The sequence below is a fragment of the Heliangelus exortis genome, chromosome 4 (assembly GCF_036169615.1).
Source record: "Heliangelus exortis chromosome 4, bHelExo1.hap1, whole genome shotgun sequence".
NCBI classification, from domain to species: Eukaryota; Metazoa; Chordata; class Aves; order Apodiformes; family Trochilidae; genus Heliangelus; species Heliangelus exortis.
Window position 1 is genome coordinate 36,356,596 of NC_092425.1, and position 17,033 is coordinate 36,373,628.

At 37.1% G+C, this 17,033-nt stretch overlaps 1 protein-coding gene across 13 annotated transcripts in view; it reads right to left on the reverse strand.

Annotated features, from left to right (window-relative positions):
* Positions 1 to 4,563: 4,563 nt before the first annotated feature.
* SLIT2 (slit guidance ligand 2) overlaps positions 4,564 to 17,033 on the reverse strand; it is a 244,033-nt gene continuing 231,563 nt past the window's right edge. For 10 of the 13 annotated variants that reach the window (XM_071743858.1, XM_071743851.1, XM_071743857.1 and 7 more), the window contains 3 exons: positions 12,529 to 12,817; positions 7,574 to 7,785; positions 4,564 to 6,477 (listed from right to left, as the gene is read on the reverse strand). In XM_071743858.1, coding sequence (XP_071599959.1) covers positions 6,236 to 6,477; positions 7,574 to 7,785; positions 12,529 to 12,817 — 743 coding nt within the window. In that variant the 3' untranslated portion in view covers positions 4,564 to 6,235. Of the gene's footprint in view, positions 6,478 to 7,127; positions 7,217 to 7,573; positions 7,786 to 12,528; positions 12,818 to 17,033 lie in introns of all 13 variants that reach the window. The other 3 variants (XM_071743859.1, XM_071743854.1, XM_071743860.1) reach the window with 3 other exon arrangements.

Here is a 17,033-nt window from a genome sequence, read left to right on the forward strand (position 1 = left end):
GCTGCTTAATAGCATTGGTGCTTTGTTCCCTAATAAATTAACAGTTTGTTCAGTAAAATAGAAGGACACAACTGATCATCAATTCCTTCTGATTTTTTTCTGAGAGTAGAAAATTTCTTTTTGGTAGATCTATGTGTTTTCTGTGGTTGGTCTTACTTACTTCTGACACTGACTCATGTGTTTATATATATGCTGGAGAATTAGAGAGTAATCATAGGACTACTTAAACGTGGGTGAACTGATAAAGAGGGAGATCCAAAAAAAAAAAAAAAAGAGTGAGAACAGGCAAACTTCAAACTCTTTAAATTTCCTATTTCAAAACAGCAAGCAACTTCTAAAGCACAGGTCAGCTGGTACTGCTCTTATTGCTGTTACCATAGCAGGAACACAGAAATGTGATTAAATAAATAAAGCTAATCAGAAGCAAAAAAACAAGTTTGCAGTAAAAAGAGCTCAAGTTAACCTGTCCTCAGAGGATTTTGAAAGAAAACATACTTCTAAAGATGTGCTGTGAGAGATTTTAGGCACAGCTGCAGGAAAAAAAAGGTATCCTTTCCTTCTCTCTAGAAGGATTAAATCTGTTCTGGATATTAACCAAAGTGGATAAATGGGCCATCGTACAGAAACAACAGATTGAAGCCCAGAATGTGAAAAGCTATGAGAAAGAAGAAAAATGTCCCAGAAAAAGGCTACTAGATCTTTTTAAGGAACTTTAATGGCAGAGTAAGCAACCCAGGCACATTAGTTCTATCATTATTTGTCTCTTGTGATATGAAAAATGGAATTAAAAAAAAACACCAAATGTTCTAGCAGAAAAAAACAGATAAAAGTTCTCCTGATATGAGCCTATACATCCATAAAATATGTAGCTTTATAAAAATCTATGGCTGTCAGACTGTTCCACATAAGGTAATGTAACATTTTCTGAATCATAAAGGGCATGAAAATACCTGATGTCTGTAGCTGCACGTGTAACCTGTTTCTTCTTTAAAGCAAGTCTTCTGATCCCTCTACAAATGTTATGAAATACCTAAAAAAAGGAACAAACCCCAAGTCCTAATCTCCTGTATGTAGTGTAAGGCAGTGATTGAAAGCACTGAAGGCTCAGTGTTTAGAACTAAAGGAGTTTACCTCTGAACTGGAATGAAATAAAAGGCTGGAGCTGCAGAGACCAGAAAGCATTACTAAGATCAACATTTTGAAATGAAGCTGTGGATCTGGGAGGCAGTTTGGAAGTCTGTTCCCAGGGCTGAGCAGAATTCCTGCAGCATGGGTGTCATGCTGTAGAGCTGGAGCACATTTGCTGGGGCTGTGGACAGCCAGAAGTCTTGCTGTTCAGTGAGATGACTGGTTTTTCTCAGCCTGACAAATGACATGCAGCACTGACAGAATACTTCTCCTTTGCTGGCCATCACCCCTACGGACACTGGCCAGAACAGCAGCAGCAGGAACATACCCTCCAACTCTGATTTAATCACATGGAGCCCAGGAGACTAGTGAAGAGAGCTGTTAACTCTCTGTTTGGTTTGCTTTTCCCATCTGTGTTTTATTAAACCGAGGGCAAGATTTATTCACTTTTTTTTTTTTTTTTTTTTTTTTAACATCAGGAGCTGTTGGTGTCCAAGATGATGGTTGATGTTAAGGTATACATACCCAGTTTAACCTGGCTGGGGGCCAAAGAGGCCTATGATTTCCAGCCTAGACAATTTATTTGCAATAGGACACAAAATCCCTCTGCTCTCAGACGTTTCTGAAAGGATGAGCACGACGACTTCTCTCTCTCCCAGGACTACAATACATAAAGCACACAGTAAAACAGTGGGCTCTCCAGGATGAGCCAGACTCTCCAGGCATGCAGGCAAACACTTCAGTTTTACTTTCCTCCTGACAGCCCCTACATAGTCACAAGTACCAACCATTTTCTGATTTCCACTCCAGGAATCTTAAATAGATTTGAGATACCGGCTCAGTGTATAAATATTTCTGCTAAAAGCCAAGAATCCTGAATGGCTCAGCTGGGGAATTGCACTTTATGGAAACTGAAATTATGTGCCAGGCTCTCTGCTGTCAGGTGGGAGAGCTGAAGTGCAGGCACTTGCATGCCTAATGAGCCACCACCAGAATAATGCTTGGTTCAAAAAGAGGAGAAAAGGAGCCAAAAGATGGGATTCTGAATTGCTTTGAAAAGATAAACTTTTCCTCAAACAACGGGGTTAACTCCAGATGGGGAGATCAAGTGTGCAGTTCTCAGAACTGCAAAGAGCTTTCTTTGAAATACCAAAGTTAAAAGCAGTAACAGAGAAAGCTCCCAAAATAGAGCTAGAATGCAAACAGCCTCCTGTATTCTTGACTCTCTTCCAAAACTTCTGGGCATTTTCTTCTGAACAGCAAGCTCCTTTCCCAAACATACTGCTCTCCCCCTCATCTCTTAATCATCACTCATCTCATCAAAACACAGTGACATCCAATTTATTGCCTTGCTCCTATCCCTGCAAGTGTACTGTGGGTCATCAGGTCACCGAGATATGTTGTCACCTACAAAACCTCAGCATTCTTTACAGGTAAATACCCTCATAACATCATTTGAACATCATCCTGATTGTGGCACCTACACAGAACATCATCATAGTACAATGAGTCTTATAATACTAAGGCTCATGGTACCCCAGTATGCTAATAAAATTATTCCAAATAAAATACAAACCTGTTATTATACTAATAAACTGTATCACACAAAGCTTTTTCAAAGCCCACCCTTGGTTTGCTTAAAACAGTATTTCTGTAACTCACATAGGCACTTTCCTCAGAAATGGGCTGCAGAATCTGGTTCCATGTCTGTCAGTTCCTGTTCTGAATTGATTTTCAGAGTTAACAAAAAAGCCATAACTTTTGTAACTGTTTAATTCAAGAAGAATGATCTTTTTTTCTCACGCTCTTTCACATTTTTATCATCTGTGAGATGACAGTAGGAGCTGTGCATGAGCCAGTACAAATGAAGCAGTATTCATGTACTTTCTCTTTTATAGGTTTTAAGAATACTGGCAGAAAATGATGGAATCCACAAGTTTCAGTTTTTTTGGTTTCTAATAAAAGAAGAATTTGAATTGCATGCAGCGTTAACTCAAAGTGAGGAACTTGGTCACTGCACTGAGTCATATCCTTCAGACCCAATGCTGTTTATGCATTTTATTCAATATATTAAAAGCAGACTGTGACAGTGGTTCCTATAGCAGGCAGCAGACTCTAGGAGAGAAACCTAATCCCTGGGCACAGTATTAAAAGGTCATAACTTATGGTTTTGAATGAAAACCTGGAGTGTTCTGCACTGAGCTAAATTCTGCACAATGTTAGCTATGCCTAAAGCTCCAGTTCCCTCAGACCATTTCCCTTTCAGGGAATAAAGGTACAAGGCAGCCTATTATAGCACTATTCCAAGAAACTTGATTTAGGCATGAGAAATGTGTCCCATCCCACTGAGAAAATTCTCTCTCTCATCCTGCACAGTGGCACATCTGGTGGATGCTTAAGGACCTTCAGTGCTGAGAATACAGGGATGCTCAGGTTTCTGAAGTCAGCTGAGTCACTGTGTGGTGTAGGTGCCTACAGAGGAGTAGGTGCCGAAGTTGTTTTTTTAGTTTTTTTTTATTTAAATTCTTCAGTTTTATTAGACTCTGGTTAGAGACCACAAAAAAATCCCTGTTTTAATGGCCTCAGCATCACCAGTAGCTGCTAGTATTGCTTGAATACCAGTGAAAAGTTCCTCTTTCTGAGCCTGGAAGAGGATAAAAGACAGCTCAACTCCAGAGACTTGGTGCAGGGATTTTGATCATACACAGAAAAGTAGTACTATTTATCCAAGAATGCTATTTAACTTCTGTTATTCAAAATTATTATTATGTTATTCCTTTTCCTCAAAGCTACCCCTAAATAGGTTAGCAGTTGGACTTGATGCTCTTAAAGGTCTTTTCCAAACAAAACAATTCTAATTCTATTTACAGAAGATTATACAGAAATTACAGAAGCTATAAAGGCAGCCTTAGGACAAATGCTGTTATTTAGACAAATTCTCAAGTAGAATAAGCAAGTTAAATACAGAAGTACTTGTAAAAATTATATTGCAGAGCAGATACCTGGTTAAGTATCATCCCACCCAGTTGCTTAATTTAAAATACTTAGTCTGATGAAACCCTTGGAAAAATCAAATTATTTGCTAAAACAACTCTCAAATTGCCATTTGTATAACCATTAATTTATTACGAAAGATTCAATCTGCCTTTTCATGCAGTGTATGTTATTTCTAGGTTTTTTGTTAATTTTGGTATGAGTTCAGCTGTGTTTATAGTGAACCAACATTTTCAGATGTCACTGCCTGTAAGTATAATAATCCCAAGTTATTTCCTTCACCATATTTAGAGCAATGAATACACTAGACCTAGGGTTGGGTTTTATTCTGTTTTGTTTGGTTTTTTTTTTCTTTTTACCAAATGTTCTTCGCAACTACAGATGTTTAAATAAAGGCTGTTAGACAATTTAAGCTTCTCAGAAGAATACAAATAAAAGCTGTTAATGAAGTAAATATTTGTTTAATTTACAAACATCAGTAGCATTACTGATATCAGTCCAAATAAGACAAAGCACACTGCATTACACATGTACATCTAACTTTTTTTGTAAAAAAAATAATAAAATAAAATTGAAAAACATCTGCATTTTTACAGGGTACCCTGGGTTTTACTGAAAGAAGAACACAACCCACTATTGATTACCAATTCTACATTATAATTTAGCAGCAACATGTTAACATAGGGAACATCAGGGCAGTAAAGTAGTTTTATTATCTGGGGAAAGTCACAGTTCTTGATAGCACAGCCTTTCCTTCTTTTTTTTTTTTTTATATAAAAAAAGGTAAAGAGCTCCATGGGAATATTAATTTATAAAGTTCTACCTTCTAATGTCATTTTCTACACGCCATCTTATTTTCTGTAAGTACTGAATACAGGGAAAAATTAACTTCTCTACAATTGCCACCTAGTGTAAAGACATTTTCTGTCATACATTACAGGTTCTTGGAAGGTGTCCTGAGTATCTGCTGTACGTGAAAACTGCAGATTGTCATCACTTTCAGATTCAGTGACACCAAGTGGTCAGATTCTATGGAAAAGCAGAAGGGAGGGGGAAGGGGAGGAGAAAACAAACTGAAAACATTTACCCCAAGACGACAAGCTACGTTAGTTCTATTGCAAAAAATCCTGATTTTTAAGTCCTTTTTAAAAAAAAATTAAAAAAAAATTTACAAAAATACTGGGACAAATATAAATTAATATATATTAAAGCACTGAAAAACAGTAAAAGGGATGGCCTAGAAGGGTTAAGTACAATGTACTTTGATACAATAAATATTTCTCAATGAAACCGAATACTGTATAGAGTTGTTTAGAACTCATAGAAACAGAAATCCATATTATTACTAATTTACCCATCAATAGTCTATTTTTATCATCCCCCAAAACATTTATATTACAAAAAAATTAATACTGGAAAAGGGCAGATAAACACTTTTCTTTTGCTAACATGCTGACATAAAAGTATACATCATCAGGAGATTTCAGGATTATAGTATATTCTCATATCTCCCATTTCCCATCCATTAAATGGGACCCCATCTTCTCAAGATGCTTAATAATTCTAAAAGATAAAATGTATTCCATACAATTGTTATTCCTGTATAATCTGACTCTTTTCACTCATAATGCTTCCTCCTCCATAGGTAAGTGATTGCTATGGTCTGTCAAGACAATAAAATATACTGATACAAAAGACAAAAAACAAGCCTCCTGTTCTGCTCAATATTTCATCTCTGAGCTGTTAAGTTGAAGTCACATGTGTATAATGTCAGTGTATCTTCAGCACGTTATAAAGTAGAATCCGTGTTAAAAGCAGTTAAAGTTTCCCATCTCTGCTGCAATGTTACCAGGTCTTTTATTTTTCTTCAAAGCTCCTCTTGGCTATGAGAAAGTCTCAGTTCAAGCACTTTGAATCTCTCTCTCTCTCTTTTTTTTTTTTTTTTTTTTTTTTTTTTTTTCAAATGAAGAAAAAAGTCTTTATTCTCATAATAAAAATAAGTCTGTTCTGTATTTTACAATATATTTCAAATATTTCCACTATGAAGCATTAATTAGTCCGACACGGTCAATAAGTATACAACATTTGCAAAAGACAAGTGTGACAGGGACACTTAGGAGGGACAATTTGTACAGCCACACTTCACCACTTTCTCAACCTCGTCCACAAACGACGACCCATCAGTGCACTCAAAAGAATATTTCCTTCTCTTGCTCCTTAGTGGTCCACAGCACTGCCCGGCTGAGCATCCTCCTTTACATTCTAATCTTGATACCTTCTTGGTCGTCTGGCACGCAGCATACCCTTGCTGCTTTTGGTAGTAATCTCGGACTCGTTCCCCTCGACAAGAGATTTCTGTAGAAAACAAGATGTAAAAGTAACAGATGCCCTTTGGGTCAAAGAATGGCTGAGGTTGCTAAGGAAGATGCTGCCTTTCTAGTTGCAGTTGGGGTCGGTGTTTTAAAGTTTGACCCAGAGGGTAATAATGAAAACTAAAGGTTCTACCAAACATAATTTGATTAATGCTGAGTTTTATTTCCTATACCTCCTATGTTCAGTAAAGTTGAGATTATGTATATGTAAACCATAAATACAAAGCCATTACAATGACAAGAAAATTGGAAGCTTAAATCTTTTCCCCTTTTATAAAAATACACATCTTCTGTTCCTACATTGCTTGCAGCTGGTTCGATTTACCATAGGGAAATGTTTCAGAGAGCATGCAATTTAATTTATTAGACCTGGAGTTTAATATTATTCAAACTGTTATTTAATACAAGTTACATTCCAATAACTTCATAAATTACTGAGGTATAAAAACAGCTAAAAATGAGACATCTGTTAAAGGTTCTACAACCATGTTCTTCTTTTCTACTCACATCTAAGTACAATGCAAAATATATGCCATCTGGGATAAAAGAAAGGGAGGGAGAGGGAGAGCTTTGATAGACAAAGGAAAAAGAAAAAGGGAGGGGGAAAAGTCATCCTGTTTTTATCCATCTCACCTGCATAATTCGCTGTGATAAATCAGTTGAAGCTGAGAGGTCAAAAGTAGAGTTTGTGATAAAACTAGGAGCAGAATCATTGGATTTGGCTTCTCAGTTGCAGAAGGCAGAGAAACAATAAATACAGAAAGATACAGCAGGTAAAAGGTAATAGTTAAATATAGTAAAAATGTGTTCCTGAATAAAGGCAAAAAAGAGAAATGTTTTCACAGCAAAACACTGGATGAAAAAATCCCCAAGATGTAAAACAAATTCATGGGAAAAGTTTGATTTTTCTCTCACCAAGATAAATTCTTATGGTAAAAAAAAAAAGCAACAAATGTGTGTGTTGTGGGGAAAAAAAAAAGCTGGCAATGCTTTTGGCTGTTCATGTTTGAATAAAACCCTCTATTTTCTAAGACCAAAACAACACCATAATTAACATCATGGATTTTTTTTTTTTTTACCTTTATCACAGCTGTCCCCCGTGTATCCGCTGCTGCACTCGCAATATGGTTTCCCAAGTCCTGAAAGCCTGCATTTGCCATGTTTACACCTGATGGATTGGCAGGGGTTAAACAGCATTTCCTCTTCATCACAGAGGACTCCCCCATGTCCCTGCAGGCATTTACAACTGTATGAAAACGCATTGATCGGCAAGCAGGTACCATGCACACATCTACAGGGGAAACAAGCCCAAGAGAATAAAAATAAATTATTCATCAAAGTTCAGGCTAAGCAACATTAACTACAAATACTTTGGACTGTACTTAGGAGGAATTGCTTTTGTTTCTAATGGACTTTTGCAGTGAGATGCAGTGAAGGGGTTTATAATTGGTTTGCACAAAACCAGCTGCAGTACAGAACTCTTATCTCTCCAGAAAACAGCCACTGTAGATGTGTTATGGAAGACTTTTACAGGCCACAGGTTTTAAAACCCACATTTCCCGTGTACTTAAATTTTTAGCATGCTTTTGAGAAGAACACAGCAAAATCAAGCCCAAATGTACTCCACTAGAATTAAATAGAGAAAAAGGATACTCACCTGAAATTCCGGTGCTTGTACCATTAAAAAAAAAAAAACAAACCACTAACAAACCCACATTGTCACTCCTGGGGTCTCCCAGCACAAAGACAGGTCAGACACTTCCTTCCTGAAACTTTTCTGACCCAACCAATGGCAGTTCCAGAGCTGAACAGATGCTCTGAACACACTGATCTGCATGGCCAGTTATCAGCAGTGTGCTCATACAGTGCCTGAGGCAGAGCTGCACTGAACACCAACACCCCTCACCCTGTCCTCCTGCAGAAACACTAAATGATGCTGCATGTTCTCAGCTCTCATTCAGGTGATGAAGCCAGCTGTGCTATCAGTTGTCCTTTGGCAAACATTTATGGAAGGCTCAAAGCTTGCGGTTAAGACTGAAAAGGCTGTGAGTAAAAGCTGCATCTGCTGATGTTCTGATGTACAGTATGGGAACACAGAACTGGTCTTAGGGAGCTGGTGTTTCCTAAAAGGATGTTTAATTACCTGGTTAAGTAAGCTGAATATTAGTCCAATTCATCTTATGAAAAAATCACCATTGACTTGGAATAAAATCACTTCCCTTTGTTCATTTGGTCAATAATTTTCTTCCTAGAAAGAATAATTTTCTACTCCTGTTGTCTTGATAGACAAGTTTTCTATCTATGTTCTGTTTCCTAGGGAGACAACAGTGAAGATTCCTCCTGCAGGGAGGAATGCAATCCTTGATGTTCAAGGTCACAGTAACCTTACCTAATGTTTCTCCTCTCGTAATGTTTTTCCCCTCTGCATTTGTATGATCCCTGAGCAGCCAACCTCCTTAGAAGGCTGGTGCAGCCAACTAACTACATGAAAATATTTAGATTAAAATAAAATAACTCCCTTAAATCTAAAATAAAAGTCATAGTATCAATTTGAGTATTCGATATAAATTAATATAAAATTGTATTTCATAGGAAAAGAAGAGCTCTTTAAAGAAAAAAATCTCATTCTGAAGTTTTTTAGATAACATAGTCTGTACTGATAGAAACTTTTTGCTTTGAATTCTGCTTCTTCAGTAGAATAAGATACTTGGTAAAATTTAGAAAAATGCAAAACATGTTGTAACTGAGCAACTTGCATGAACTATTTAAAACTGTTTCAGTTCATGAACATTATGACAAGTTCCACTCAGTGGAACCTACATTTAACCAGTGAAACCTCCATTATAATTCTCCAACTGTACCCTTAATTCTGTGCAAGTGCTTTAGCGTGGTGTAACTGGGAGGAAAAAGTATGGAAGTCAGTCTCATCATAGGATACTCAGATGGAAGGTGCAACACAGCCTCCATTTGCATATCCAGTTTGGGATTAAGACCTGCAAATATAAAACCCAATAACATAAGCATCTCCAATTTATTATGTAAGAGTCCATTCTTTTGAAGCAGCTATGGTCCCTAAAAAATTCCAGATTGTTCCTGAGGTTGAAGTTTGATTTCCAAGACTGTTAAATTAAGCAACTCAACATGAAGCCCTAGCCAGCATCACAAGGCAGATAGCTTTGGTTTAGTTTTCATTGTGTTTAGCATTTGATCTGTTCACCATTTACAAAACAATCACTTTCAGGACATCTTATCTATGAAGTTACTCAGGTGATACTGACATCATATCATGTTCTATACAGGCTCTTTTAGATACCAGAGAAATCTGTGTCAAGATCTTTGGTAAAATTCTGCTTGTCTTAGAAGATGACTAAATCTTAGCTAATGCCAGCTCTCACGATTTTGCTTCCACCTGTTCTTTGAATTTCATCTTCAGACTGTACTGAAAAGAACATCATGCTAAGTGCAAACTCTCAGGCACAGTTTCATCTTCTCTAATTTTAGGTACCTATGTCAGGCACACAAGTTAGATGTATAATTGCCATAAGCTGCCCACAAAGTCATGGAGAGAAACAAGTCTATCCAGAGGGTGATCAGAGCACTTGAGATCAAACTTACTCCTTAGAAATGTGTTTTATTCCTTTACTGACTATAGAACAAACTTTGGTCACTATTTTCCTAAACCAAGCTGAGCCTTAAGCCTTCTCATGGTGTGCAGGGGTCTCTAAAAGATCCCCAACACTTTTGGAACAGAGATGACATTGACAAGTCTGTTCCTTAGACAAAGTGGAATGTTACACTGGATTACATGGACAGAATGCCCCTCCTGACTATTAGAGATGAATCAAGAAACACTTCATTCACCAAAAGAGTTGTTGTCAATGGAATTAAATCTAGTTGGCAACTGGTCCCAATTGGTGTTGCCCAGGCCTGGTGTTGGGTCCAGCTCCCTTTAATATCTTTATCAGTGATCTGGGCAAGGGGATGGAGTTCGCCTTCAGTATGTCTGCAGAACACACTAAGCTGGGTGGGAGTGTTGATCTGCTTGAGAATAGGAAAGTTCTACAGAGTCATCTGGAAAGACTGGATGGATGGGCCAAGGCCAATTGTATGGGGTTCAGCAATGCCAAATGTTGGGTCCTGCACTTGGGTCTCAATGACCCCATGTAATGCTGCAAAGCTGGGGAAGAGTGGCCAGAAAAGGACCTGGGGCTATTGATCAACAGCTGGCTAAATATGAGCCAGCAGTGTGCCCAGGTGGCCAAGGCAGCCAACAGCATCCTGGCTTGTATCAGAAATAATGTGGCCAGCAGGACTAGGAAGTGATTGTGCCCCTGGACTTGGCATTGGTGAGGCCATAGCTTGAATACTGTGTTCAGGTTTGGGCCCCTCTCAACAAGAAGGACATCAAAATTCTGGAGAATGTCCAAAGCAGGGAAACAAAGCTGGTGAAGGGTCTTACGAGAGGCTGGGGTTGTTCAGTCTGAAGAAAAGGAGGATGAGGGGAGACCTTGCCACTCTCTCCAACTACCCGAAAGGAGACTGTAGTGAGGTGGGGGTTGGTCGCTTCTCCCAAATAACAGGTTCTAGAACAAGAGTAAATGGCCTCAAGTTGTGCTAGGGGAGTTTTAGACTGGATATTGAGGAAAAGTGTCTTCACTGAAAGGGCTGTGAAGAAGTGGAACATGCACTCCAGGGAAGTGGTTGAGTCACCGTCCTTGGGGGTATTGAAAAGATGAGTAGATGTGGTGCTTATGGACATGGTTTAGTGGTGAACTTGGGTTAAAGGTCTTTTCCAACCAAAATGATTCTATGAGTGCAAATCTTAATACTACTGAGAGAGTTCATAACCAATGTCAGCAGTGCTAACTGCTGTATAAAGCTTTAAAGGGTCAGACTCTCCACACATACTTTGTGAAAAGCTCACTTAAGCCTAATTTTAAATGGGAGATGAAAATCATCTTAGTAGAAACTGTTAAATAACTGGCCACTGGTCTTCAAAATCATAAAATAACTAAAAATATAACTGAATAAACTAATTAAATTAATATAACTAAAAATAACAGAATTCAGAAGTTATATAGGCCAGAACACTGAAAAAGCAGCAGTTAAAAGAACCAAGCAAGCTTACTTGACCTAAAAAGCCACAACCAAAAAAAAACCCCAACAAACAAAAACCACAACATAAAATTTGCCATATTGAAGTAAGGACAGTGGTAATAGCAAACAGAATGACATCTTGTTGCATATGACCAACAAATCCTGAAAACTTTGAATTTTGGAAGTTTCTGATCTTCTTGTACTGGGAGACCATGAGCCAAAAATGGAATCTGTCTCTATATTAAATTTAAAAGATGAATATGCATAGATAACAGTACTCTCATGTACATGTATCTGTGTATATTTCTCTCTCTCTTACATGCATATATATACATGACCCTCTCTGTAAACATACATAAAAAGCCCAACCTAAAGTATTCTAGTCAAACTAGCAGAAAGAATGAGCACACAATGAATTTCATAGTAGTTTACCATAAAGGTAGAAATCTATTTTCCTGCTAAAACCTGGGGTACTGTGAAAAACCAAAAATTTCAGGTCTATAAATTGTATCAAGTTTTGTAAATGCATTAGAAAATAATAATTGTATTTCCTCATTCTATACAATTATAAATAAGCAAATCGATTTTATTTTCCATTTGCAAGTTCTAAATGATTTTTGTACCAAGTGTACTGGCAGACTGACACTTGTGTCAATGTAACTCATTACAGAAGTACATAAGAATACATCCCAGGTTCTAGGCAGAAATTCAGTGTGCTGAGTGTATCTCCTCCCCTAAACCAGGGACTTTCCATCATTAAGGTTAGGGAAGGAATACACAATAACCTGGACGCTCTTTTCACTTTTACATGCCCAGGACATTTTGTTTCTTGCTGAAACTTGAAAACAAGTTTCTTGTGAACTTTTATGAAAAAATACACCCATCAGGAGACTCATATGCAAATTATACAAAGGTTGTGTCTTGAGGAAGGACATACTTATTTCCAAGACATGGGTCGTTAGTTTGCTGATCGCAGAGGGGTCCGGTCCATCCTCCTTCACACTCACAGGAAAAGCCAGACTGGCTGGTAGCATGGCATGTCCCATGCACACAAGCTTTCTTATGGCAAGGCTCACAACCTGGCAGAATTCCCACTTGCAGGGGCACGTTTCTGAAGTCCTGGAGTTCACTGTTGATATACAGATTACGGATGCAGCCATGGAAGCTGGTGCCGTTCTGCCCTGGAGACTGGCGCAGAGCTGCTATGTTGTTTTTCACAGGCATGCCTAGGAAATTAATAATAGCAAATAATCAATTTAATCTTGGGTATGATTTTCTCTATTTTTAAAACGTTTTTAAAGAAATATTTCTTCCTATATAATTATTCTTAGATATTCAACCTACAACCATCAGCTCTGATTTAGTATTTATTGTCCTGGTTGTCAAGTATCCATGTAAACCACTGCCAAACCCATAAGTTTCTAGGTCAGACTAAAGAGATGCATATAGAACTCCATACAGGAGTGAAAAGGCTCAGATACATTCCTGCATTTGACACAGTGCAATTAAATCCAGGACAGTACATTGTTTCCAAAATGGCATAACAAAAGTTGTTAAAATTTAGCAGTTGATACATGATTTTTCTGTAAGCTGCTAAGCTACTCAAACTCAGAAAAATTTAGTAGGATGAGCTCATCAATTTGGGCCTCATTTCAAATGTGAAATTTTGCTAGTGAAAATTCTTGGAAACAAGAGCTCAACAGGAGGAGGTTCCATTACTTAGAAAATAGTTTTGTTCAAAAACTATTCAAAACAGGTTAGTAAGAAAGCCACTCAGTTTGCCATTACAGTTTTAAACAAAGATAGGAAAAAAATAACAATAATTTAATATCAAAACACGACTGTGTAAATACTCTAGATAATGCAAATGCCCCTGATGCTGACCATTTTCAAAATAATTCTCTTGTACTCAATAATTCTTACTGGTGTAATTAGAGCTGGTGTTATATGTGATGCAGTTATCCTCTTGTGATCAGTTAATTACTGAAAACTGATTCAGAAGAAATAATACTTTTAAACATTTTTTTCTTGTAAAAATGAAGTTTCTTCTACTCTTGCGCCCCGCTTTTTTTGTCTTTTTATTTTATCTTATTTTATTTTTTAATTATTGCCAACATATTGGCCTATTTTACTTACTTCTTAAGATGGTACATTCAAATAATTACCACTCAAATGCCTAAATAGCTCCTAAGACTAATAAACAGAGGAAATCAAAGTGCACTGAGCTTTAGGAAAGAACCTGTTTACTTCAAAATAAATGTGCTTATTAGCTGAACAGGTTTATTCATAGACAAAATGAACAATTTTCCTTCTGGTACTTAGTAAGATAACAACCACAGAAAGAGGTCATGTTCTGTATAGTTGCTCTTAACCATGTATGACAGTAATTCAAATGGTTTTATATAATTAGTCCGAACAGTTAGGAGTAATGCAGAAGTTCCATGCAATGTAATGAAGTAGACCTGCCTTTCATTTAGACTTTATTGCAATTTCATTTGTGCTAAGCTTCAGTGCTTATAGAAATGGACAATATTGCATCCAGACTGCTGAGAGCCTAATCATCTCTGATGATCAGCTAGGTAAAACAGGCTTGGGACTATTATGTTAAAGGACTAAGATTGCAAACAGTAATTATTTTCCATTTCCTCAAAACTATTTTCTGTGTTCTCAAAATCCAGGGCATCTTCACCTTGATGTCCCCTGCAAACATCATTCAGCAAATGTGTAGGTATATGGCCTGACAGATCCAACAGCAGATCAGATCCACTGAATTTATCCATTTTAAAAGTAAAAGCTACATAAAACTAAGTACACCAATGTAATACCGAACCAGATGTTATATTAAGTGTTGAGAAATAAAAGATGATTTCTGGGAACCATATAAGCATGTATCACACCAGATAATATGAGGTATATCACGTGATTTAGAGATTTTTTTTCTCTATAATCTCTAATATGGAATATATTTGGGAGGACAATGCAAGCTTTTGGCCTATACACCTTTTCTTTCTTCTAATAAGTTACTAAGTGTTAGAAGGCCAAAGTAGCTGCAACAGCTTGCTATTATTTAGCAATATTTCCTAGATAATTTTTAGAGGGAGGTTCCTAATCAGTTTAAAAAAGAACTGCCATAAAAACAATGCAGACAAGTATTTCAGCTCTGTTTTTCAAAAGGTAAGAAAGTAGTTGCTGTACCTCTTCAAGCTTTTGGTCACTGAACCTGACTACAGGTAAATTACCAAATTACTGCTCAAGGAGGCAAATGATAAGGCTCTTGGTGACAGTCATAAAGTGACACTGCCAAAGCCACTGTCTCATTCAGAAGCTGCTAGAACAAAGCAGGCACAAATGACAAGCAGCTGCTGCCCTACCTGTCTCAGAAATAGGGACTTTCATGAACCAAGGTGCCACTTTCAACTAGTAAAACATGCTCTAATTTCTGAGAGAAGAATGCAGAGTATCAATGGTGACCCCTTTGAAGAGTTTCTGAGGAAAAACAGATTGTCCCTTAAGACTTCCTACAAAAAGCCATTGGCTTTCAATGATTTGCTGAAATCTGTTATAGAAAGACTGAAAAATATCCAGTGTATTCTGACTTCACAAGAAAGCCATACAGTTGGAAGAAGGTAAAAAAATAGTATAAAGCGATTAATCTGCTATCTGTAAAAATAAATTAACCCTTCTGAATCAACCCAAATATTGTGACCCAAGAATAACACAAAGTGGGGGATGGTGAGGAGGAAAAGAGAGAGACAGAATGAGAAGAAAACCCTACAAAGGCTTGCTGTCAAGTCTGAATTTCATCTTGCCAGATGAGATGATGCTTACCAGAAATGCCATTTTAACAGGAAGGTGGTAAGAGTATGTGTAAGCTACATGATGGTATAGGTGTCAAACTAAGACTTTGGCAAGGATAAAAATATTGCATAAAATCCTAGTGAGAATTTGAGTTCTTAACTCATGGAAAGGTGTGATCAAATTCTCTAAAAATTCTAGATAGAGTTGGATATGAAAAAACTGAATGAATATGAAAAGCACAGGTAACATAAAAGAGTTAATGTTGTCTCAAGATTTTTAAAGGTTGTAGATAGATACAGCATACAGAACACACAAATTTAAGAGCTGAATATCAACCTCCCCCATTTTTTTTTCCTTTATTTTATAATAATTTGCTTGTAATACACTTCTAATTTTTTTTTTGACAAATATTTTCTATGAGAGTAGAGTTATCTGCTTGGAGTTTGAATGTGAAGATCAGAAGAAACATGGGGCTTCTCTAGACAATATGCATTAGGATGAAAAAGACTCCTACACTTAGGAATCAAGCCAATGAAAGAAATAGTACAGATCTGCAAGGTGAAGAAGCAAGGAGGAGAACCATTTGTCACAAATCAACAAGTAAGTATTTGCACAGGATAAATTTTTCTAGCTGTCAGTCTAACTTCATTTCATTAACAGGTGCCCAGAAGAGAAAGGGGGATCATTCTGCACTAAGAAGCAGTTAAAAAAAAGGAGTGGCACAGGATATCATATAAACATGGAAAAATGCAATATGCTTTCACAAGGCAGTCCTACTTTGAAGATTCATGATATGATGCAATTTTAGAGACAGCTCATACATTTGATAATTTCAATTTTTTTTTCTCTGCTGATATGGGGGGTGCTGGCTACTACTGAATTCTAGCATGTACTTCTTCCCCTGGAAGGAGGCAATGACAAAATCTGAAAAGATCTGTCAAAAAAAGTGAAGTGTTTTAAGGGAAGGTTGGGGATTTTCAGAGACAAAAGTCAACTTACCCCTCATCACTTGTAACTGAGGCACTTCTTATACCAGTTTTATAGGAGAAGGGGACTATTATTGATCTGACTTAAAGCAGCTTCCTGTTATTCTTTCCCATAAGAGTTAAATTTAAGCAGCTACCCTAAGCTTTTCTGCATATTTAGGAAGAAGATAAATAGCATGTTTGCTAGTGAAAATAAGTATCTCTTAAATGTACTATTGGTGGCAGAATTTTTTGCAAATTGGCAAGATACTCCAATCTAAAAGCTTATCTTCAGACACAGTTCTTCAGAATTAGACAAAATGAAAAACCAAGAATTCTGTTCACCAAAAGAACACGAGAAGGAAACTCATTACATGTCTCATGTAAGAGCATAAGGTGAGATGATTAGCAGAATATAAGCAGAATTTAAAAACCATGCTAAATCTCTGGTCACTAAAAACTTAAGATTTGCTACCAAGGAGATTAAGAAAGCACAATGTGGTGACTGAAGTTTCTGACTACTTTGCCTAGGTTTTGACAGCCAATCAGAAATTTAACAGAAACTGATGGTTAAAACAATGGGCTTGCATCCTTGGTTCTATAAATTGAGGCACATGATCAAAATTATTTCAGTTTATTTCCACAATCATCTGCTACCAGTTTTACTGAAACAAACAAT